General features: G+C 36.6%; 1 protein-coding gene across 2 annotated transcripts in view; it reads right to left on the bottom strand.

The window, feature by feature from the left end:
- Positions 1 to 25,655, bottom strand: part of TFEC (transcription factor EC) — a 55,661-nt gene that overhangs the window by 14,018 nt on the left and 15,988 nt on the right. Inside the window, exon 2 of one of the 2 annotated variants that reach the window (XM_041002484.1) lies at positions 16,746 to 16,988. Coding sequence is in view for 1 of the 2 variants with exons in the window: in XM_041002483.1 (XP_040858417.1) it covers positions 6,850 to 6,915 (66 nt within the window). In the remaining variant the exon portion in view is untranslated. Of the gene's footprint in view, positions 1 to 6,849; positions 7,817 to 16,745; positions 16,989 to 25,655 lie in introns of those variants that run through there. The other variant, XM_041002483.1, reaches the window with a different exon arrangement.

Below are 25,655 nucleotides of genomic sequence, written 5' to 3'. Positions count from 1 at the left end.
TAATACATTTCATGTACTCTAAAGTGCCTTTCTCCCTTAAAAGATGTATGAGTATAATGTTAGTAAAAATTTAAAGATTGCATACACATTTCAAAGAGCTTTGAAAGCAAATTTGTATCTACCTTTGTCAAAGCTATGTTACTTAGGAAATAATGTCTAAGTCTAAATTTCTAGGATAGTAGACAATTGGATAAATAGATATTTTGTGAACAAATATTTATTCTGGCTAAAGAATCACAGTGCTTTCTAGTAAAGCAAAACCTTTGCCATGACCCTGGATAAACAGCTAATAGCAAAAAAAAAAAAAGGAAGTGTTCTGAGAAGATGCTTTGAAGTGACAGGTAACTGGGAGTGGCTTTCCAGGATGTGAAGCTGTCTGCTCTGGACTTCATTCATGCCTCCAGGACTGAGATCACAGGGCTGGCAAGGACAGGATGTGATGGGGAGGCTCCCGTGTCTATGCTCTATGTGCAGCACAGCATTTCCTGAAGAAAATGAGCTCATGGGTCATGATTTCAAAACGTTTGAGGAAAACAGCTGTTTTAAAAATAAAACCACACGTATGATTATACATAACACCAACAGACAACTCAAAAAAACCAACAGATGAAACCAACTCTCTCAGATTAGTCAAAAAGAAGCCAGGAAAAATATTGGTAGTGATTTATATCATCAAAAATAATCACAAGTAAATGTAATAGTGATCAAAGCAGTGAAGCAGATATAGGAGGTATGAAAACATACTGCTTAAAAAATGGTATAGGAAAAGCAGCATAATGAAGGCAATAAGAAAGATACAAAATCATTAATAAAATATACTACCAAATTACTATAAATGAGCGTATAGAAGGAAAGAAAAAAGACCAAGAAATAGAAGATATGAAAGAAAACCTAATCACCATGGAAAATATAAATTAGTCTTACAGAGAGAAAAATGAAGTTGGAGAGAAGAAAATGTGAAAAATATATAATAGGAATACATTTCCAAGAGCTAAAACCAAATAAAATATTATTGTTTCTCTTTTGTTGTTATCATTATTTCATCTTACTTTAAAAAACTCAAAGTGCCTAAAGAAGGTCAAGGAAGAAATACAGGAAAAAATCCACTCGGAATTTTATAGGGAAATTGAAGAATATATAATAACAAAGAGGATGTAAAAAGCTATGTAAAGACAGGATTATGTACAGAGGAAAAATAGAAAACAATGAATCAGTGTTCTAAAAATGCAGACAGAAAAGTATGTGAACCAGTTTTATAACCAGCACAAATGGCATTCACAAATAGCGCAATGATAAAAAAACATTATTACAAATGCAATATTTAAGGAAATTCATCACCCAAAAGACCTACATTTTAAAACTTTTGGATAAAGTACCTGAATAGAATATTTAAAGGCTGTATTTCAAATGAATAGGAAGTGAAATTTAACAGATACCTGGAAAGAGTGATTGTGTAACAAAAAAGGAATGAGGGAACTGAAATCAAAAAGTGAAATACATAATCATGTCGCCTGGAGTTGCAGTGCACATAATATCAGCCTGATTGGACTAGAAAACTAAAAGTATGATGTGGAAAACGTTAAGCAAGTGTTAAGGATAAATACTAATAATAAAAAAATAAATTCAAATGAGAGACAGGTGAGAATATACCAATAATTATAGTCAACATAGATTAAATTATCCAGCTAAGTGTCAACAGATTAAGAATTATACACTTGCAAATAATTATAAATTTTGTGTTGTATATTTTATTGAAATAGGAAATATAAGATATGTACTACCTAAAATAATTTGGCAATGAATGTAAATGTTTGGAAAAATACAAACAGCTTTCAAAAGATATTAAATAGAGCTATCTGAAATAGTAGTTTATAGCCTGAAAAGTCTTAATTACTGAAGAAATCAAAACAAAACCTTAAACATATGTCAAAAGTAAACTCCCTGAACTACATAGTTTTATGAGGGAAAGTGTCATCATTTCAGGAAATATATCATGCAACATTTGTCAGAACGCTTCCAAATACTAACAGTAAAAGGAAATATGTGGCAATTCATCAAAACCAAAACTAAAGACTTTATGTTAGGCTTACATCTGACACAAATCCTAAGTTAAAAAAAAAAAAAGAATTAATTCTTCAAAATCACTTCCGGTTTCAAACAAGTGTTATTAGATTATATTAAAAGAGAAACGTGAGAAATCTATGATCATCTCAAAAACTTCAGAAAAACTACTTGATAAAATTAAATCTAAAAATAACAAAGCTCTTGGTTTTCTGGGAATAGAGGAGATCTTCCTTAACTCAATAAATAATATGTCTGAATCTTCACAACTAAAAATATCCTAACTGAAAAAAATGTTAAAATTGCTCCAATCGATATAATTTCCTTTGGCATTGAATTTTGTAGTATTTGAAAGTCTAGCCACAATAACAATATTTGAGAAAAGTGCTGTGTTCACAGTATAAAGGCCACCTCTTCATGGACAATACACTATCAAGGGAAGCATTTGGTACAAAATGTCACACATACCATGACATCAAAGTCAAAAGCAGTGATACCAAGAACAATTTTGCTGTGCTTCCCAGCCCATAAATCATGAGGGATTAGCAAACGAGGAAGTGAGGGGAAGGTCACTGCGGATGGTGATAACAGCTGTACAAGTTACAGTAAAACTGGATGACCGTGCAAATTTTTCAACAAAACCTGTTTAACCAGAGTCATTTGTTAGTTTAAATTAAACTGAATTTAACTGATATTTATATGAAAATGATTCTACTCAGAAAACATGTGTCTCACAGCCTTGCGCTTTGCTCTTTGGAGCAAGTAATAATTTGACATGTTTCTTATAAAAATTCTACCTGAAAACAAGTTTACTTCCAGGAAGTTTTCCTACCTATTCAGATGTAGATATTCTGGTTTTATTTACTGTTAACCTTCTAGTCTGAGTGACTTATTTAAAAGATGCTGAATTCATTATGTGAAATGACTTGTGCTCCTCTACCTGATTCCACACAAAATTGCAAAGCAGAATTTAGCACATATCTACATCTTTGGTTTAAAATCTATTTTTAAAATTTCATTATATATTAAAAAAAAAACAAGAAGAACCAAAGAGAAAAAAATATTTTATCTGCTGGCTCAATCCCCAAATATTTTTAATAGCCCAGAGTGAATCATATCAAAGCCAGGATCCAGCAAATCCATCAGGTTGGTCTTCCAAAAGGATGGCAAGCAACCATGTGCCTGTTGCCTCTATGGGTGTGTGTTAGCAGGAAGCTGGAAGTCCAAGTGCAGCCGAGACTTCAAAAGCTTCATCTGGGTCTCCCACGTGGGTTCAAGGGCCTACGGACTTGGATCGTCTTTGTTTTTCCCAGCCCATTTGTAGGTAGCTGCACCAGAAGTGGAGCAACCAGAACTCAATTTGGTGTCCACAGGAGATGGCAGCATTGCAGGTGGAAGGATAACCATGAAGCCACAGCATCAATATCCTGGCTGAAATTCTTGAGGATCATGGTTAAATTAAACAATTCTTACTGATAGTACAAGCAGTAATGTGAACTTTGTCCCACATTTAAAGTGCTCTTTTTAAAAATGCGTGTTGTTCATGTGCCCAGATTACAATTAAGTCAGTCAGGAAGAACTGTAAAACTTCCATTTCAATAGGATGCCTTGGAAGTATATGTTAGGGAAGATTGCAACTTCTCATAATTCTACATACTTAAAATAGGTATCAACCTATAAGAAAATAAAATCTATGCCCAAAATTATTGTCAAAATATCTAATACGCTGTGAAAAACATGCATACATCTTCTATTCTCAGTGGGCCAAATATAGTTAAAGACAGCCTAAGCAATCTGATGTAAGCTTTCCATGATGTTTCCTGCTGCTTTATAGCTTCATCTCTCATCATAGGCGACACCTGACGTGTCACCCAGCTACAATTCCCCCCACCCCTCTTTTCTTAAAGATGTATTTATTGATTTGAAAGTCAGCGTTACCGAGAAAGAGGTGGAGAGAGATTCCCCTTTTATTGATTTGCTTCCAAGCAGTCACAACAGGAGCTCTGAGCCAGACCAAAGCCAGGAGCTTCCTTTGAGTCTCCCAGGTGAGTGGAAGGGCCAGCATTTCGGGCCATCTTCTGCTGCTTTCTCAGGCTATCAGCACGATTGGAAGTGGAGAGACCTTAGGGATGCCAGCCTCACACACAGCAGCTTTATCCAGTATCCCAAAATGCTGGCCCAGTTTTCTTTCTTTCTTTTTTTAAAATCATTTTTGAGTTTAAATGATTTCATCTTGTCTCATTTCTAAATATCCTCAGGGCCAGTGACTAACTTATAGCCCTCCTTCTGCTATCTCTTCATCACTCTTAACAAGTTCCCAGCTGTTCCTCCTCAGCCAACACATACATATTTTAACTACAGTTTCTCTCTGATTCCCTACCCCAGCTCAAAAAACCTAAAATCAAAGCATATTCCCATGTAACTCACAGGTAAATATTAAGTCCAAACTCCAGTGGCTGATTTTCAAAACCTCTTCATACGGCCCTCTTGATCCATTTAACTGGCTGTCTCATCAATCTTGAGCTATGAATAGTTTCCTATCACCACATACATAATTTGCACTATTCCCATGTCTTCCTCTCAACTGATCTCAGACGACAGTGGGAGCGTGAGTGTGGGAGAAACTATTCCTGACAGGAATCCATCAATGGGAAATTTTTAACTATAATAAGCTATAAACATTGTCATAGCATGTATTTCCTGGGTAGCTGAGTATCTGTTGTACACTAGGCTTTAAACCAAAGATATTTCATAATAAAATATAATTAAAGCTTTTTAATAAAACATAATTAAATGATTTATTATGAAATACTCAACTTCTCTTAGAACAACTCTGTAAGTTTCATATTTGTTATTTTAAAGATTAAGTGATTAGAACCCAAAGAAATAAATGAACTTTCTCCAAATCAAATGGTTTATAAATAGAAAAGGGTCTGGTATGGCAGCCTAGTGGCTAAATCCTTGCCTTGCTTCTTTCTGGGATCCCAAATGGGCTCCAGTTCGCATCCCGGCTGCTCCACTTCCCTTCCAGCTCCCTGCTTGTGGCCTGACAAGGCAGTTGAAGATGGCCCAAGGCCTGGGGACAATGCACCTGCATGGGAGACCTGGAAGAAACTCCTGGCTCCTGGTTTTAGATTGGCTCAGCTCTGGCTGAACCAGTGGGCAGAAGCTCTTCCCCTCTGTCTCTCCTCCTCTCTGTATATCTGACTTTCCTACAATAAGGAAAAAGTGAATACAAGACCGGGACTGAAAGAGAAACAGATTCTTTACTACCTACTCAGATGTGGAAAAACCCTTGCTTTTAATACTTTTAATTTAATGTACTTTGAAAACCCAGAAGTCACTGGACTTGAAGTCACTGAACTATATTTTTCTCAATTTCACTCTTTCCTTTTGATACTTTATGCAACCCAAATGCATAAGGACAAACTGTTTCCGTAATTATCAAATTGAAATTATTCTCTAAATCTCAATGTACTAAACTCTCAACTAAACCTTCCTTGCATCAACCTGCATTATCTTTCTGTTTATCAAAATGCTATAGAAATAATGCACTAAGCAGTAACTTTCTTTCTTAATTTAATTAGATTTATTGTTTTATTACTTTACTCAGAAGGAGACAGTAGCATCCTATGCATTCACTATGTTCCCGAAAATGAATTACTCATGAAACCCTGAAAATTTTCCAAAATGTATGTAAAAAATCTCCAATTACATTATAATACAGAAAAGGAAAGAAATCTTAGATATAATCACCTATTTCCAAATAATTAGTCAGTACAAGGTATCAAAAGAAAATTATAAAAAACTAATACTTTGTGCAACAAATAATACATTTACTGTGAATTTCAAGAGAAACAGAGGAAACTTTTTTCAATTATCTGGATCCTCTATTTTGACTTTCTGTGAAGAAATTACTGTGATTCTAAAATCGAAATGTAAGCAAAAGACTTAGAATGAAGGCAGACATGAAAGGCAGACAAACTTCAGGTATAAAGAGAAGCTCTGTAGGGGAGGAGATGCTATTCAATGTACGCACAGTTGAAAAACTGGCATTTTGAAAGATTATTTTCTTTCCTTTTGGCTGTTTATTCATTTAGATGCAAGCAACCAGATTTTTCCGGTTTTAGGGCACAGACCATTGAATTTCTTCTAACTTTATTTGCTAAAGCAGAGCCACGGGATTTGACTGGCAAACACTGAGCAGAGAATCCTGCTGTGTTATTCTTGTTATTATTATTATTGTTCTGAGTGAATAAAAATAATGTGTTGGGTGGAGTGGGCGAGCCCTTGTCCTTGGCGAGCTGGCTTATCACAGACAGAAAAGAGAAAACACAAAGCAGAGAATGACACTCCACAAATACTTTTGCAAAATACAATTCATATGCACATGTGATCTCTTTAGTACAAAATGTATAAAAATAGTTTTAAAATGTCTAAAAATGTATAAAAACTTAGTATGAACAGTGTAGCAACTAGGGGAAACATCAACTTTTTGATTAAAAAAATCACAACAAAACATTAGTTTAACATTCATTAACTAAATAGACTATCACTGGTTTCTTACTCTAGCCCAGAACAGTAAAAAAAAAAAAAAAATACATCTTACAAGTTAAAAAAAAAGACCTCCTAAGTAAGTGAATTTGTCAGTAAAGTATTCTCTACACATTTCAAAGCTGAATTTCTACGTACCTTATTTTATTGCCTATAAGTCATAAAGTTTAAATTCAGTATGTAAGGCGATTTCATCTCCACACATTGAAACAATTCCAAAATGCAGTTGCTCACCAGTTTTAACTTCGAAGGGTCTATAACTTGCACAATAGCAATGGTTTTCTCTTTCTCCTTCATCATTTTCTGTCCTTTCAACTTGCAAACAATCCTGGGAGACGTGTCTAGGAACTTCTGCTCTCAGGTGAACTTTGGTTCTTCCTTGGACTTTCAGACTAATCTGGTCTAGATTGTGACGGACAAAAGCTTGCTCGTGGATGTCAGGCAGTCCTTTTAAGTTCCAACCAAGCATGAGAGTTGTTAATATTTACTCAGGCCTCATCCCTGCGATGGTCTTGAACTATAACAGTTTACTTAGATTGCCAAATGCCACCAGCATTTACAGACATCTGATTGAAAAATACCCATGTACGTTAAAAGAAATGGGTTACTATGCACAATCCCATCTCTGAGAGGAAGGGATGAAACTGACATCAATGGGTGAACTGATAGAGGCAGATCTAAACTCAGGGCTGAACAATCACTCCACGGGAGTCAGGCCAAGGATCACCACAGTCTCCGGTCCCTTCAAGTCCCAGATTCTACAGTTCTCTGCCTCTCCAGTCTACTGACACAATGGAGAGGGTGGGATTGTTGCCTTGGGTTTCATTCAGTGCAGCATTCAAGTCCCAACTCTATTGTTCCCTGTTATCGAACTTTTCTCCTTGCCTCATTCCTCATTTGTAAAGTGATAATAATAAACTCAGTCTTATAGATTGGCTGCAAGATAAAATGTAGTTTCTTCACAAAATCGTTATTCAAAATCTATATCATATAGTAATTGAGCAAAGTGTTTCAACTATTATGGTCACTAGCATTTCCTTGTTGTTGCTGCATTTTTCCCAAGAAAATTATCACAGGGTCAGGGGCCAATGCAATCGCATCGCAGGTAAGGCCTCCACTTTCAGTGTAAGCATCCCTGGTTGGAGTTTCAGTTGTTTCACTTCAGCTCCCTGCTTAACAGTCTGGGAAAGCAGCATTGGATGGCACAAAGCGTGATACTCCTGCACCTACATGGCAGACTTAGAAAAAGCTTCTGTCTCCTGCCCTTTCAACAATCCAGGCCTGGCCACTGTGACCACTGGAGAGTGAAGCATCAGATGGATGATATTTCTCTGTCTCTCCTTCCATCTCTCTGTAACTTTGCATTTGAAATCTATCAAAAATTATTTTAAAGTGCCCATAGTTGAAATTATGATACAAGTGAATATTTGTGGGTGAATTTCAGAGTAACTTATTTAATATGCATTTTCTGAGCACCTGTCTTGGCACAGGATCCGTGATGGATACTAGGAATCAAGAAGTATACAGGCTTCAGTCTAGGCTTCAGAAAGACAGCGATGTTAGAAACAGAGAGACTACAGTCTTAAGATGAGTGTACATAACACATGGATAAATAAAATGGCAAATTAGAAAAATTGTGTTAGTCCATTCATCAGCATGAGAAAAGATAGGAATGAAGATTTGCCATGCTGAATCCTGGCTAGGGTAGTTATGGAAGGCTTCTCTGAGAAGATGATATTGACTGAAAATCTGAAACCTGAAGAGGCAGCCATATGAAGATTTGACATAGAAGTATTTTAAGCAGCCATCAAAAAATGAGGTTCAAAGGTTTGAAGATGATGCTTTAATTTCCGTGTTCAGGGAGCAGAACTATGGCTGCAGGGTCTAGATCAAAGGGGGAAATGCTGATCACATCTGGATTTTATCCCATGCATTTTATAAAATTAACAGGTCGGGAAAAACAGGAGCTGATCATTGCTTTAGGAAGAGCCAGTGTGAGGGAGCAAGAACTTGTAAGGAAGCTATGTCAGATCTTGTGGGTTTTGTACAGGTTGGAGATGTCTTGCCCTGAGTAAGCGTTTTCTGGGAGAACGTGTTAATAAGAGGGATTCTGCAAGACTTGGAAGCTTCTCAGAGGACTCTGTTACATATATGGGTGTGGGAATCAAAGGCACAATAAAAGTAAAAGATTCCAGATCAACGCAAAGCAGATTTTGGTGGCAAAGCAAATGTTTCTGTCCAGGCACGTTAAGCTTGAGATGTCTGTCTGAAGCTCGCAGGACACCAAGCAAGCCGTAGGTTATGAGTCTGACACACGAGGGAAATGTCCAGACTGGAGAAGAATTGAGACAACTTGTAGAGGGTGTTTAGAAATATGAGAATATGGCCAAGAACTGAGCCTTGGGAAAAATGTACACAGACTTCAGATGTCAGAGGAGAAAGAATACCCAGAGAATAAGGTGGCACCTATTCCATCAAGACTAACTTACATTTAACAGAAACTTCCTCTTCTGGTTAAAGAGTAGTGTTTAAAAAAAGAGAGAGAGAGAGAGAGAGAGAGAAGCAAGAGCTGGGCTGTTCGTTTATGCACAGCTTGGAATAGGCTGAGAGGATTAGCCCAGCAACTGAGAATAAATCCAGCCCAGAAATGCAGGAAGGCCTACATGCAGCATTACTTAGGGATTTTCAGATGACTTGGATCAATAAATCCCTTTGATGCTCAAGCTTTATATATTAAGTTGCACCATATTCCACCAAAGGTTCAGTGGCTAATATATGCACAAAAAACATTCTCTAAATCTAACAAGTCTTTATTTTACCTACATGAACCAGTAAAGTCCCTCAAATATTCCTACCTCTAAACTGTTAGCTGTCTTGCACAAGCCTTGTTCTCTCTCCATTTCACTCCCCCTCTTTCTCTTTGTATTTTCATTTCTGCTTCTTGCCTTATCTTTTTCTGTTACTACTTTTCTGCTTTCATATCTGTCTTAAAATCTTAGTTTTATTTTCTGTGTCTTAAAAATCACCTCTTTCTTTTTGGCTATTGTTTATTTTTACTAATTCTAGTTTTTCTGTATCTATAGGGGCTTGTCAAACTTTATTCTAAATTTTTGTCAAGGAAAGTATTAAAAGGAGACACTACTATACTTTTTGGTTTGTTTTTTTCTGTTTCTGTTTTTGTTTCTATCAGAAGGAAGATATACAGAAAGAAAGAGATACATAGAGAAAGATCTTCCCTCCACAAGTTCACTTTGCAAGTGGCTGCATCAGCCAAAGCTGGGCCCATCTGGAGCTATGAGACAATAACTTCTTCCAGGTTTTCCACAAAGGTGTAGGGGTCCAAGGCCATCCTTGACTGCTTTCTCAGGCCATAGGCAGGGAGCTGGATGGGAAGTGGAGCAGCTTGGATACAAACTGGCTCCCATATGGGATCCCAATGGATGCAAGGCAAGGATTTAGCCACTAGACCATTGCAACACTGCTACAGTTTCAATGGTTTGTGACTATTTTAAGATGCACTGTCTATTAATCAAAAGTATCATTTCACCAATAGAAGAGAATCTTTTTCTACAGCATTTACCCTAATACTCACATCTGTCTGTTTTTCTTCATTCAATTTCCAAAGCAAACCTCTGGCTAACATCAAAATATGCATATGTAATTCAGTAATAGATAAATTAACTGCACCAGAAATCAGTATTCTTATGATACAGAAATAAATGTCAAAGCACAGGTTGAACTGATTTGTGTAATGTCTGATTTATACCTGGAGTATAAGACCAGGATCCACAGTCTCTCCTGATGCATCTGCGACACGTTCGGTGTGAGGTGTCATTGAAGTGTCACCTCTTGACAAAAGAATTGTGTCTCACTCATCCAAGTTTCAGAAATAGTGCAAGTAGAGTTTATGCTTTTTGAACAATAAACACTCAACAAATACCTGATCAATTGAACTATGCAGTTTTGCTAAAACCAGTGATTATCACTGACTGATCGACACCAGGTAGTCCTTTACATAAATACAGAATGGTCAGCAGAATTCATCTTTCTAAAAGTATGTTCTGTGTAACAAAAGTAAATTCTCAAAGTTGCCATCACTAAGTTTTTTCCTGAGTAAGCCATGGTACTTTCTCTAGAAAGCAAGTAAACGTATTCCACAAGGAATGTTCCAATGTGTAATTTCAGTGAAATAAGTATAGCATACAGGAAGAGAAGACTGCAGGAGATTAACATCACTTCCTCAAATCCAGATGTTGAGCACTAGTTAAGGGAAGAATACCCTCACACTGTAGAATTAGACAGGGAGAAATCAGCATTAATAACCTGCTCATTGAGAGAATTGATCCGTTTTTTTATGTATCTGTGCTACTTGAAATCGCAAAAGAGAAAAGACTTATCAATCCACTCTGAGAAAAACAGAAAAGCCTATAACAAACTCCAGATTTTAAACCTTATCTGGACATTACTCGGTAATGTTTAGTGACATTGTACATGGAGGCTTTGCTGCCAAGGTAAAGGAGAGATACTTCTCTCATCAGAAACTCTGTTTGAAAAAGTGCAGATAAAAGAAGGATGTTTTCACCAATTGTTTCTTCACCCAGCCCAACACAGATTATAGGCACAGTACCACGCATAGAGTAACAGTTCAATTACAATTCTTCAGTCTGTTTTTCTTGTCTTTTCCAGAAGACCCTGAACCATACACAAACTGATACTCTTCAAAATGCACGGAAACTGCTTACACATCCTTACAGATAAGATTTTTGCATGATCAGTAAAAGAGCAATGAGAAGGCAACAATAATGAAACACCAGATAAGCTACGCCCCTTCCTTGAATATCATTCCAGGAATCTACTGATTTCAACACAGTAGTCTTTCCATAAGCTATAAAGCTGGCTCAGGCTCATTTTGCCTTGTCTTACTTCACCGCTAAGCTCTGGTTACTAACTCGGAAATAAATTTGTGCTTTTCATTATTGTTGCATGTTTCTTTTTCCAACAAAAATGTAAAGACTCAGAACCCTACAGCACTGTTATGACAAAATGCTCAAAATTGTAGTTCTGGCCTTATAAAAGTTCTTGATTACATGCTGCACCTCTGACAAAAAAATTTCAAGAAAGAAGAACTCACAGAAAATTATGCAGCAGATTAAGTATATATGTAAAACTATTTAATGTAGTATATACTCATATTTTACATAATGCATATTATATCATATATAATATATCACATAATATGCAAACATACATACACATAAGCACCTTAGGTTTAGAAAGACGGATACATAGTCAAAGACAGAGAATACTGCTATACTAGACTCTATAATCTTCCTCAGTCATAGTAGATTATCTCTCTTCTGTGCCAATAAATCTTTTTCAATATTCATCTATAAGCTCATGTTTATTGGAAAGCATCACTTGCTAACCAAATGAAATTTCTTTTCTGTTATTGGGGCAATTTTATTCCTCTCTCATTGGTCTCCTTGGGATCTGGAAACATGGACTGATTGCTCTTTGTATTAGTACAGAGTCTGTCCTTTCCTCTTTGGAATCTGATTCCGTATCGATTATATCCTCAATAATATCCTCCAGCTAGCAAAACATAGTGAATTTAGAATGCTGAACATTATGGTAAAATTGGTGCTTCAGTCTGAAAGAGAAACTATAGTAGTCTTTAGGTTTTTAAACAATGTTGAGGTTATATGTGTAGCGAACCCCAGAATATTTTAAAACTGAAAATGAATTGATTCTGACACACTTGGTTACTTCGCCTTGTATTTGTTCCAAGGGCTGAATAGGGCCAGCTGAGTACGGTACCCTTGGCTTGGGAATTAATATCTGCATCTGTAGAAGGACCAGCAGGAAGTACCTCAAGCCACAGCTGATGCGTTCCCACAACTTCATGCTCCTTTTCAAACTTTTGATGGCATCTGACAAGCAGGCAGATACCTAAACATCAATAGCAAAATTTCCTCTGCCTAGTCCACAGAATGTGCATCAAATGGAAGAGTATTATTCCACGTCATTGCACCTTCTCACGTGACTGGCAACAAAAACCACAACAGTATTCACAGACACCTTAAGCAGTAACAACGACAAGCATACTCCTAGCGCACAGACGTGAAAGGCATTGCTCCAAAAGTCAAAACAACCCTGCGATGCCGGTGCCTTGTTAGCTTCCACTTTACACATGAGGAACTGGAAGCAAAGGAAATGCAACGATTTGCCCAAGATCATCGTTTTAGTGACCACAAGGGGTGCAATTGAAACCCTGGAAAAGTTTGGCCATGTGATCCTAACCTCAACCAACACTCTAGTTTCTCCCTCAAATCCTTTCTAAAACAGCCTTCTTTTTATTCTTGTATGCTTTGTGGGTAATACTAAAAAAATTAGGGTTTTCTCTATGTGTGTTGCTCTCTCTCCCTCTCTGTTTTTCTCTATTTCTTTCTCTTCACTCTAATCATGCTCTAGTTTTCTTATATATATATAAAGGAGATTGTTTTTAGAGTATTATATAAAATATAATTTTATATATGTAAGCATTATATTAAAATAGATGTTTTATATAATACTGTAATTAATAAATTTCCCTTACATGTGCAGAAATAATTAGTGAACTGGTAGATGTGAAAAAGTATCTTACGAGTATATTACTTTAAAAAAAAGAGTCTATTAATTTGTAATGTAGATATCTGGAAACGAGTTAATCAACGATTCAGATGGTATTACTGAAATAGTCCCACAGTAACATACGGTGAGAACAGAACATTATTCATATGCTAACTCAACAAATATTTACTGCACAATATTTACTGTGAGACCTTGCGGTAAATGAAGAAACCAGAGCCAATAGCATTAAAGGCCCTGCCTTTACAGATTCAAACTCTTGAATTAGAAAATAGAATAGCAGAGGAATTGAGAAATTAAAGCAGGTCATAGGTAAGGCTCTGTGAGAATGCCTGCTATCCAGAGTGGTTAGGGAAAGATTTCCTGATATATAAATACTCCAGGAGAACATAGAGCAGGATAGTTCCAAGACAGGGAGCAAGAAGTGGAAGCCCTGCAGTAAGACCAAGCTGACCGTTGGAGAAGAAAGAGAACAGGGCTGAAGGAAACTGAGCAGACTGAGCAAGACTGAGGATCATGAGAACTGATTTTTTGCACACTCCTCTGAGCAAAAATCTCAAATGCAATAGGCTTATCTGTTTCCTTCACTACATATATGCATATAACCCATCAATACTACCATTTTGTTAGTTTAGTTTTCTAAAAATTATTAATTTGAAAGGCATGGAGGGATGGAGGAAGGGGGTGAGAAAGAGAGAGACACAGAGAAAGAGAGAAATACTATTCTTTGACTTGCTATTTCCCTAATTCCCACAATGGCAGAATTGGACTTGGTGAAACTTGGTAGCTGGGAACTCAAACTAGGTCTCCCACAGGGGTAGACAGAAACCCATTTACTTGAGCCACCACTTGCTGCCTCCCACATTAACAGAAAGCTGGATTTAGAGCTGAAAACCAGGTATTCTAAATTTGGGCACAGATGTCTTAACCTGCCTTTTAACCACTAGGGTAAACACTCACCTCTGTTTATTTTATTCTCCTTACCACCAAGTCTCCTGATTCTGGTTATCATCAAGTGTTGTGTAATATATACTCATTTGTTCACGTGGTACTAGTCTTCTTCACATAAAATCCTCTTAACTCAACTGGCCATGAGAGAGGCATAGCTTTGATGGCGACACCTTTTATGCATAAACACACTGAGAGTCGCCTGCCAAATGTCACACTTTCCCTTCTTCACTACATAGCATTGCTTCTGTTTGGTGCAGCAATGTGCTCAGAGAAAGACAAACTTTTTCATAACTCCCAATCATCCTGGCTATTAGGCAGTGTTTACTAATAAACCATAAAACTTAGCTGTAGACTTCTAAGAACCCAATGGCAGGAGACTGGAACCATTATCAGGGAAGGTACTGCACCCTAGCACGCCAAAGTGTTCCATCTGAGTTTTAATTCCAAATGCTTGCCCTTGCCATGTTCTCCCGAATTCCAAAGGACAAATACTGAACCCAAGGGTACCCCCCCACACACACACACAAAAAAAAAAACCTGTGATAACTATGATTTCTGTGGTTTTCTTTAAATTGATCAAATATTCCCTGATGTCACAGGAAAATGTGGAAGAGAAAGAAACAACAAAGATAGCAACATCCATCATCTCTAAAGTTCCCACTCTACCCTCCTGTTTGGGAATGTTAAAATGCAAGTCTCCAAAGTTTCAAGATGTAGAAATGTAGATGAGAGATACTTTCTCAGCCTTTTTGGCTAAGTTCAAATACAGAAATGTAGATGAAACTGGTCGAAGGCTCATATCACACAGAAATACACTATTCTGTGTCACTACGCACACTCTGGCTTCATGCATGAACTTCTATTGCTGATAAAAGAATGCTAGGAAATTGAAGCAGCACAGGTTGTATCTTGGGTCAGTAGACTGACCTCTGTGAATGATGTAGCATGTGAAAAATGTGTATTTAAGTCAAATTCCAAGAGAATAGAATTTGACTAATAATAATACAAGCTACAGGAACTGAATAAACTACAACTGAATGGGTATTAGTGGTTGAAAGAGAATTTTGTATACATATATTAAAGCATAATAGAAACATTTTGTCTTCATTCTGGTTCACATTGTCTCAAAAGATCACATTGCATCTCAAGCACTTCAACTGCTCCTGGCCTTGTGACCATCTGATGAGACCTCCTAAAGAAACACCAAAATCCCAACATTTCCTTCACTGTGCAAACCTACTGTGAAATCAAGGTAAGATGTGCTCCTAAGGAACCAGAGTGTATTAAGGAAAACCCAGAAGACGGGGAAGCATTGGATGCTTACCCACTCAATTTTCAAAAAGCAAATTTTACAAGATAGATAATAAGATCATTTTCTGGGTTTTGCTGAGATGTACTGAAATATTTATATCCCTAGGGATGCATTTTTTCCCTTAAAAATCAATCTCCCACAAAGGGAAATGAACTTTGAAAGAGGTGATAGTAAGATAAATTGTATTGGGCATGGTTCTAATATTTACTGTTCAAATGATTTTCATTCTATATATATTTTTGTGATTTTTGTGGATTGAATAGAGAATTTGGTTCTATATTCCTTATTTTTTAAAGTTCTTTATATATCTGCTACTGAAAATCTTAAGTAAACATATGTAGATGCTTACATTTAGCTTCAACTTTCAACAAGTCCTTTTTGTCAGTTTTTTATTAAACAATCTAGCAGATCCTTATTCTTCTCTCTTATCCAGGTTAACATAAAACTTGTAAAAATAAAGTTTTCCTCCATACTTTGGAATTCAAGTAGTGGGAATTTGAATATTAATCCTTAGAGGAGACTATTGATTTCATGGCTAAAAAGTGCAGACCTGGGGCCCAGCACGATGACTCAGTTGCTAAATCCTCCCATTGTAAGCACCTGGATCCCTCTTGAGAAACAGCTCACGACCCGGCTGCTCTACTTCTCTTCCAGTTCCCTGCTTGTAGCCTGGGAAAGTGGTTGAGGATGGCCCAAAGCCTTTGGACTCTGCACCCACATGGGAGATCTAGAAGAAGCTCTCAGCCCCTGCCTGGATTGGCTCAGCTCCGGTTAATGCCACCACGTGAGACATGAACCAGAAGATGAAAGCTCTTTCTCTCCATCTTTCCTTTTCTTTGTCAATCTGTCTTCCAACAAAAATAAATACATCTTTAAGAAAAATAATACAGAGCTTCAGTACTAATTCTCCAGCATTTACTTTGAGAGCCTGAGAGGTAATAGAACCATTACGTAACCTAACAAATCAACTGGAAAGAAAAAAGAGAGAGAAAAAACTAAATGAATAAACCAGAAGAAAGGGAAAGAAAGCTCAACTACAACTTCGCTTTTCCACATTGAGATAGTGTAAGAAGTTTTATTCCCAGTTATACTTATTCTTTGGTATTGGTTGAAGGTTCATTTAGAGCAAGACACAATAAATGCAAGCTCCATGAAAGTGAACACTCTACTTTTCCATCCTCAACTCCTCATCCCATTTTCAAACCCTGAAGTTTGCCTTCCTAAGCAGCATGGGACATACATGCCATCCTGCATAGCTGTCTTCTTTCCCAAGAGTCAGCAGCCTGGCAAGGGGGTTTCCCGGGAGTCCTGCATCACAGTCTGGAATAGAGCATCCGTGCTGCCCCAGCAGAGCACTGCTTGATGCTGCCGGGTGGGGCCGTTTCACAGCCTGGTGATGATCGAAGGGTACGAAAGGTTTGACTGGCTGTCTCTGGGCTTTGGGTGGCTGAGGCCTTGTTGGACTTTCCAGGTGTGCTGAGGCCTAAAAATGGAAGCAAACACAACACGGAACATCAATCAAATAAATCAGTGATCTTCTCCATACAGGAATTATGACAGCAAACACTGAGACATTGAATTTATTCCAGATCCATGGCTTAGTCTTCAGTCGTAAGTAACATGCCATTTTAATGAACTATGACTTTCAAAATATAATTTACATTTTTCCAAAATATTTTAAATGCTAACCAAATTTTTAGGTGAATAGCCCTAAATGATGTGAATTATATGTAGTACATCATATTATATAATATATCTTCTCTTTAAGAAGATACAAAAGAAGCGTAAGCAAATCAGAGAAAAACACTGGTGATTCGTAAGATTGTTATTGAATCCAATTCCTTGGATTTCTTTGTATTATATCTAAATAGTCTATGGAGTACAAATATAATCAAATATATATTAAGAAAACAATTTAGTTACCCATGAAAAAAGAAACTAGAATTTATGAATTAAATATGGCACACAGGTGGTAAAAATCTGTAGTTCCTGGCTTTTATACAGAGTCTAGATATATTTTATGCAAAATCTTATTTTTAAAATGTTTTCCCTATTTCCACTTTATGATAGCAATAAATTAGTAAAGTTATCTTTACAAATCAGCAAAGAAATGCTCAGGAAAAATCTAATCATTGCCATGCAGCAACTAATTAATAATGGTTTAGTCCTTTGAAACCTTTTTTAAAAAGAAACTTAACTTTGCAGCATCTTCATTCTAGCTGCAATGGTCAATCCTACCCCGTCATTTATGAAAGGACAATTTTCGGCATCTCAAGCTTTCCTTTGAAAGTCTAGGATGTAGGATTGCCTGCCAGTTGCGTGCATATTTACTATGCTATGCTATGGCTTCTAATATATTTTCCTCAAGTGGCCTATCTAGAAACCTTTTTAATATTTCCCTCATGTTAAACAATAGTAGAGATTGCTGTACAATGCTTATTTTTCCTTTTATTTCAGTTACACAAACTACTCTTTAAATCCCTTAGCATGCATTAGCCCAGATAAATAGCCTTTGCAAAGTATTTTGCATTTAAATTAGCTGGTTTGGGGTACAATATTGTAGTAGTTACTTTAGTTTAATTCTGTTATGCTGACATTTTTAGCATTATTTTAATTGTACTACCATAAAATAATTTTTCGGTCATATAAAAAAGATTAAGATTGGCAATAAAGATTATACATATTACTAATTATATTGCTATGAGCTTTAAAATTGTAAAATAACATTTTATTTAAATGCCAGCAGTGAAATTTTCTGGGGTAGCTACTTAGAATATCCTACAGTTTTAAGTTAATCCTTCTTAATCTGCATACATTTACAAGGTATTCATTAGAGAACACACTTTCAATTTCACACATCTAAAGAACAGTGTACACCTACAAATAAAAAAAAAAGCTTGTTCCAACAGAACTATGTTGAATCATTTGTAATATTCATTGACTAGTTTTTCAGTATTCATCCACTAGCTCTAAAATCATTTATTGGAGCCCTTTCTGTCGTTTCAATATAACCAGAGTACAAAAGAAATTCTAGAATTTACAAGCTGTTGGGCAGTATTAGTATCAATGACAACAATAACAATAATGGTAATAATAAATACAACCAACAAATACTAGACACGGAGCTAAGATTTCACAAAGATGATTTCATTCGTTCCTTTTTAAAATCCTAGGAGACAGGACTACAGAAATAAAGTCTAAATTTTAGATATCTTGATAGGGACTTCCAAAGAAGAGGGGCGAAGGAATCAGAGGAAAGATGGTTGAGAGAAAACCATTAGGAATTATCTGATAATTAGGCAACAACTACAAAAGATGCATCATGTCTCAGTACAACTGCTCGAGGAGAAGTGAGAAAATACTAGAGCAAGACTTCAAGCAATATTGACCAGGAATTTCTCCAAACTGACGTTACACATGAAAATATAGATGCTGGAAGACCAAAGAACATTAAGGAAGATATACACCAAAGACACAATGCAGCAAAACTTATACTTGGGCATATTCAAACTGTAAAAAAACTACACAAACAAGGAGAAAATGGTTTGAAATACTTAGCATGCTTGGAGAGATATGAACCTAGAATTCTACATCTCCTGAAATATGTATATTTAATATTTATATATCATGCTTTTGTATGCTTACATCTAAGTGAAATTCATGACAGCAATAATAAACAAGATTATTCATTTACTGAAAACTATTCACATTACCCACAAATTGCTATAGTGTTATTTGGACTTGGATTCATTGTAACTATATCACAAACTATTGGCAACCTCTCAAAAAATTTTAAAATCTAGAGGTGTTATGGGAAAAAAAAAGTGGAATCACATAATGCTCAATTAAAATCAGACAAGGCAGCCAAAAATAAGAGACATCAATAAGACGAAAAAGCCAGAAAAAGCATACAGAAAACAAGAACAAATATGAAAGTAATGATCTAACCACATCAATAATGGTTTCAGTCGTCCAAATATAACACTAAAAAGACCTACAATAAGAAACCACGTTCAGAAAAAACTTAGAAGTTAACTGTCTAAACATTAGAATTGTTGTGTTGAAATTCCAAAAAATAACTTTCTGGGATTGTGATAGAATTACATTGAGTTTGTTGACCAAGTTGAGAAGCCAGACCTTGATAGTACTGAGTCTACTTTTCTCTATATTTATTAATTTGTGGATTTATTTTGCTGAAATTTTGCAGTTTTCTTCACCTTGTTCATATTTTGGTAGGTTTACAACTAAGTATTTTCTCTATTTGGGTACTAGTATAAAGAGCATTGTCTTTTTAATTTCAAGTTTCACTTGTGAATTGGTGGTGTTCTACATGGATAAAAGACCTAAACCTACATCCAGAAACCTTCAAACTCTTGCAGGAAAATGTAGGAAATACCCTGCAAGACCTAGGAGTAGGTTCCGACTTTCTAAGAAGGACACCAAAAGCAATAGCAGTTGAGAACAGAATAAACAAATGGGACCTCATCAAACTAAGAAGCTTCTGTACAGCAAGGGAAACAATCAACAAAGTAAAAAAGCAACCCACAGATTGGGAGAAGATCTTTGCACACGATATAGGCGATAGGGGGCTAATTTCCAGGATATACAAAGAACTTCAAAACAACCAAAAAACCAAAACAAACAAACCACTCAAGAAATGGGCACGGGAAATGGGCAAACATTTCACAAAGGAACAAGTCCAAATGGCAAACAAACATATGAAAAAATGTTCCAGCTCCCTAGCAATAAGGGAAATCCAAATTAAAACATCGATGAGGTACCACCTAACACCAGTAAGATTGGCCCACATAAACAAGAACACCAACGACGCTTGCTGGCGAGGATGCGGGGAAAAGGGAACCCTACTCCACTGCTGGTGGAGCTGCAAATTGGTACAGCCTTTATGGAAATCAGTCTGGAGAACACTCAAACAACTCAAAATCTGCATACCATATGACCCAGCAATAGCACTCCTAGGAATATATCCAAAACACCTGTTTTACGACAAACCAACATGCATCCCTATGTTCATTGCAGCACAATCAGTAATTGCAAAAACATGGAAGCAACCGAAATGCCCATCAGCAGAAGATTGGATAAGAAAGCTTTGGTTCATCTACTCCATGGAATACTACTCAGCTATTAAAAAAAACAAAATGCAGTTCTTTGTGGCTAAATGGGCACAACTGGAAACTATAATGCTAAGGGAAATGAGTGAATCCCAAAAGATTAGATACCACATGTTTGCCTTGATTTAACCTGTAATTTTTTGTTTGGTTGTTGGTTATTTTCTGAACCTGTCATTGATACTGTCTCAACCCAGATGTTTCGAAGAATGGAACTTGCATTATTTTTAACATATTGTCTACCCATTACTATGTCAATTAATTCCATAATGTTGTATATTGACACTGAGGCCTTGTTGGGGCTTTTAACTGACCGGATCTCTACCCTGTTAGACCTATCTTCAGACCATAGAAGGTCTCCCCAAGAGGCCACTGAACTTATCTGGACAATAAGACGCTGAACTTTATGCTAGGCATGTGTTTGCAAGCAATGAATCTCAACTGAACTTGAACTATGGTTATGCAACAAGGTGGAGGAATCCACCATGGGGGGAGGGTTATGGGAGGGGTGGGGGGAATCCCCAGCGCCTATAAAACTGTACTACATAATACAATGTAAGCAACAATAAAAAAAAAAAAAAAAAAAAAAAAAAAAAAAAAAAAGAATAAACCCTTGGGCCCGGCATGGTGGTACAGTGGTTAAGGTCCTCGCCTTGCACGCCCGGGATCCCATATGGGCACCGGTTCTAATCCTGGCAGCCCCGCTTCCCTTCCAGCTCCCTGCCTGTGGCCTGGGAAAGCAGACGAGGACAGCCCAAAGCTTTGGGACCCTGCACCCGGGTGTAGGGTCCCAAAGCTTTGGTCTGGTCCCAAAGCTTTGGTCTGTATATATATATACAGACATATATGTAAAAGTAGTGCTTTGATCCATCTGTAAGTGAATCTGGGACCAGATGCCCAATGAGCAGACAAAATAACAGAAAATTTAGCGTCCCCAAATCTCCTGCACATGGAATGAACTAAAGAGAAGAGTTGTTCTGGAAAGAAAATCATCATCTCTAAGTTGCAGAAAACAAAACTGCTGAGGAATTTGGATGGCAAACACAAAATGCATGTATTCAAAGGTATGTGTTTGGGGTGGGGGGATTCTTCTTTCTGCCTCTGTTTTTAGATTGAAACTGATACAGAAATTCTGACTACTGAGAGAACTGACGGGGATGCATGAGAAAACAGCTTAAGACCATAGAAAGAAGTAAGATGGTGTTTCCGGATAATAGCAGTTGATAACGTGCTGCAAGTTGACTTTAGGGTGTATGATATCTAATCTAAAATTCCAGAGAGTATGATCCATCTAGGAAGGATTCAACTCTGCAAATTGCTGAGGATTTGGTTAGAAATTAATTAAGAGTAACCAGATGTTATTGAGTTAAGGGCCATATTTGCATTTGGATTTAAACTTCCTGGTAGGTAGAATTCTGGAACAACAAGGGCCAACCAAGCAGAATTGGGGGCAGGGCCATAGCCCCACCTGCAGATATACTGATGGTACTTTCCAAATGACTCTCCAAAAAACTTAATCACATTCTCCTAATTTATGTTATTGTCCTTACATTGATTTCAGACCCTACATACCGGATAACTAAATAGAAACAAACAGAATATAATGATCAAGGAAACTTGGAAACCAAAAAAAAGAGAGAGAGAAAAAAAAGTAGTCAAACCAAACTCCTCCCAGGGACTCCACCAGTCCCAGGATTACCTGTCCTGCTTGTGTCACATCTCCTTAAATATCACTTATATCAGGTAATGCATTTAAATGTCACTCCTATTTACTCAGACTTATATTTATATTAATCTCTTATAAAAAGTTGTTTTTTTTTTAAAAAAAAAAGCATAAGGCACTGGTAAAAACACTTAGCTAATTCTTTCACCATTCACTCAGCAAACATGTAAATGACAGTTTGCTCTCTGTGAAAGCCAATCTCCATGGAACTCTGACCTTCCTACTACCACACACTTGGAGACCGTTTATCCACACTGAGGGCAAGAAGCTTTGGAGACGATGATCCAACCTCTGGTGCTCATCTTTCAACACTCAAAACTAAGAAGCAATGGCAAATGCCACACAGCAATTATCTCAACAACAAAACATTTCATCACCTTTCAAGTCACCAATGACACGAATCAAGCAAACATGAGAACCCGCCCAACAAGCCTGTTGAACCATTAACAAGAACGGAAACAGTAATATCTTTGTCCAGAAAGATATTTATTCTAATTATATTGCTTGATGATAGTCAATAAAAACACACACAGCATCACAAAACACATACATACATACATACACACACACACACACTCAGCAAAAAGCAGGGCAATCCCATTCCATGGACTAAGACAGCCATTATTTAAGTTTGTTAATTTTATACTTAGACTGAATTTAATAAATGAAGTGAAAAAGTTTGGACTTCACAAGTGAATAATAGGTAACTATTCATTATGTTCCCTGTATCAGAGGTATATAAGAGGAAATCTATTTTGGGGGCCTTATGAATCTACTATCTCCTAGGTACCAACTCATAAAAGCCACATGACATTTGTTAATGTTCTGCAGTAAAGATTAATAACTCATTTCTTCAAATCTTACTTTCTTCACAGCAAGTCTGTGAATAGGATATATCCATAAATCTCATCTTGACTAAACCTAAAATTATACCATCATACTTGTCTGATTGAGATGTAACTACTGAGCTAAAGTAGTGCCCAGTTCATCAAAAGTTTTACTTAGGCTTCTGAATAACTGTCAGCATATTTCAGCCGAGTATTATATAATCCAAAGCAATTTGATGGATAATAATATAAAATGTGATTGTAACATAATCCTTCAGTCCCAATCATTTTCATTTGGATAATTCAGTGGTGTGTCTTTGAAAAGAGAGTCATACTTAAAAGATTTTCAAAAGATATGAATATTACTAAGAAGAATTTTTCTAATTCAATAGTGTTCCCGCAGAAAAACTGGCACTTGATGAAGCCTTGTATTTGGACTAAGAAACCTAGGCATCCCATAAAATTGCATCTAGCTCCACTCACACATGTGCTGATTTATTTTATTTCATTAGTTTCTCAGTAAAATAATTATTTTGCATACTTAAAGAGAATAAATAGCAGCACTATCTCTGATCTGCAAAGCCCGATTTTTTTAAAAAAATAAAAGATTTATTTCTTTTACTTGCAAAGTGAGAGATACAGGCAGAGAAAAAGAGACAATGAAGCTTTCCAACCACTGATCAACTCTCAGGGTGCCCACAATGGCCAGGGCTGAGCTGATCAATGCTGAGATCCAGAAACTTCTTTCAGGTCTCCTACATGGATGCAGGGACCCAAGGACTCGGGCCATCCCCTGCTGCTTTCTTGTGTCATTAAGCAGGGAGCTGATTCAGGAAATGCAGCAGCCAGAACTTGAAACTGCATCCATATGGGATGCCAGAGCCAGCAAGCTGAGGATTAGCCTGTGACTCTTGTCTAATCAATTTTTAAAGAATTTATGTGTATTCAAAATGTTGTGAGTCACAGACATCCATCAAGCACCACATCGGAAATTAGCCATTTCACTTGGTCCACAAAACAATGAAACAGACATGTATACACTAAGCTCAACCACCCACACAACCAATAACAGAAATAAGCTACTATTAAACATTCTGAAAATCTGAGCACTGGTACTTTAAGACATATCTGACATTGCAGTCACAGGTTTATAATTCAGTAATTACTCAAAGATTTTTGAACACTAACTACACATCAAAGTTTTACTCTGTCGCAATGAGCATTAAGTATAGCAGCAACAAGGCAGCGCTATCAGTTTTCAAAGAGTTCACCATCTTTTAAGACAGAGACTTCATTTAGCTATGGCACAATATGACAAACCCTAGGGAAATATAATACGTCATAAAGTCAACCAAAAAGGTCTAGATAAAAAGGGAACATGTCATTCAAGTCAAAGTGAGGCATAAGTCAGTAGAGATTTCCCCAGGGATGGCATGATGGATCAGGACAAGAGGGCTAAGTCAGAAGTAGTCAAAGAAAGAGTAAAGGTCAGGGCGTTCCAACAAGATGGAGCAGTAGTGGGAAAAAAACAGGAGAACATTTCGGTGATAGCAGATGATGGCATGATCCACATCTCTAAGGACCAATAACATTACTCTTGCAATCCTTTAGGCTTGTGAGATAGTCTTATTTTCCATGTCATATCGGAAAATATCTACAATGCCACAATTCAAAATGAAAACCAGAAAAAAGTATGATTGCCAAGACCCAGTCAGTGAAGAATTCACGCATAAAAAAAGTGAGGGTGTGCATGTAGTCTTCCTTGATCCCACTTGGAGTGAGGATTCATATAACTTTGTGACAGATACAGCAGTGTGCTTGAGTAGCCACTGATACCTTGAACCCCTATGGGGTGTTAGATAATCAATAATATTTGCACCATATATCTCTCCACACCTGCCACACCAGAACTCTGAAGCACTTCTGGTCTTTAGTTTCGGGATCAGTAATATATTGTGCACCTTATTTTGCATACTAAATTAACAGCATATAGAAAAGACTGTGTAAATGTTTTGCACATAAAATCTAATATCATAATTCAACAAGGTGTCCACAATTATTTTTCAAGGAACAGTGCAATACTTAACTCCTAATCATTCTGAAAAATTATGTTGAAATTTTAAAGATTAAAAATGAAATTAAAACAACAGAATTAATAAAATTATATGCTTCCTTTAATATGAATTAATCATCCAAATACATTATGTTTTGCTATTAATAAAAATTGATATTTATACATTACACCTTCCTCTCTAAGTTAATGTCATATTGAAATGCCTTTCAGAATCCCAAGATTTAAAAGTTTCATTAAATACACAAATACACTAGTACATGACAACTACAAAAGCTGTACTCATAAAAAAATCTAAAATAGTTTCTCAGAAAAGAAATCTAAAATAGTGTATTGAGTTAGAGCTCCAACACTGAGACTTGTTGTGAAGACTTTTATAAACTAACGGTGTTTTGCTTCAGAT

The sequence above is a fragment of the Ochotona curzoniae genome, unplaced genomic scaffold (genome assembly GCF_017591425.1).
Source record: "Ochotona curzoniae isolate NIBS_2020 unplaced genomic scaffold, NIBS_Ocur_1.0 scaffold_2476, whole genome shotgun sequence".
Lineage (NCBI taxonomy): Eukaryota > Metazoa > Chordata > Mammalia > Lagomorpha > Ochotonidae > Ochotona > Ochotona curzoniae.
Note: the sequence above shows the minus strand (reverse complement) of the source record. Positions and strands in the feature narration are given on the sequence as shown.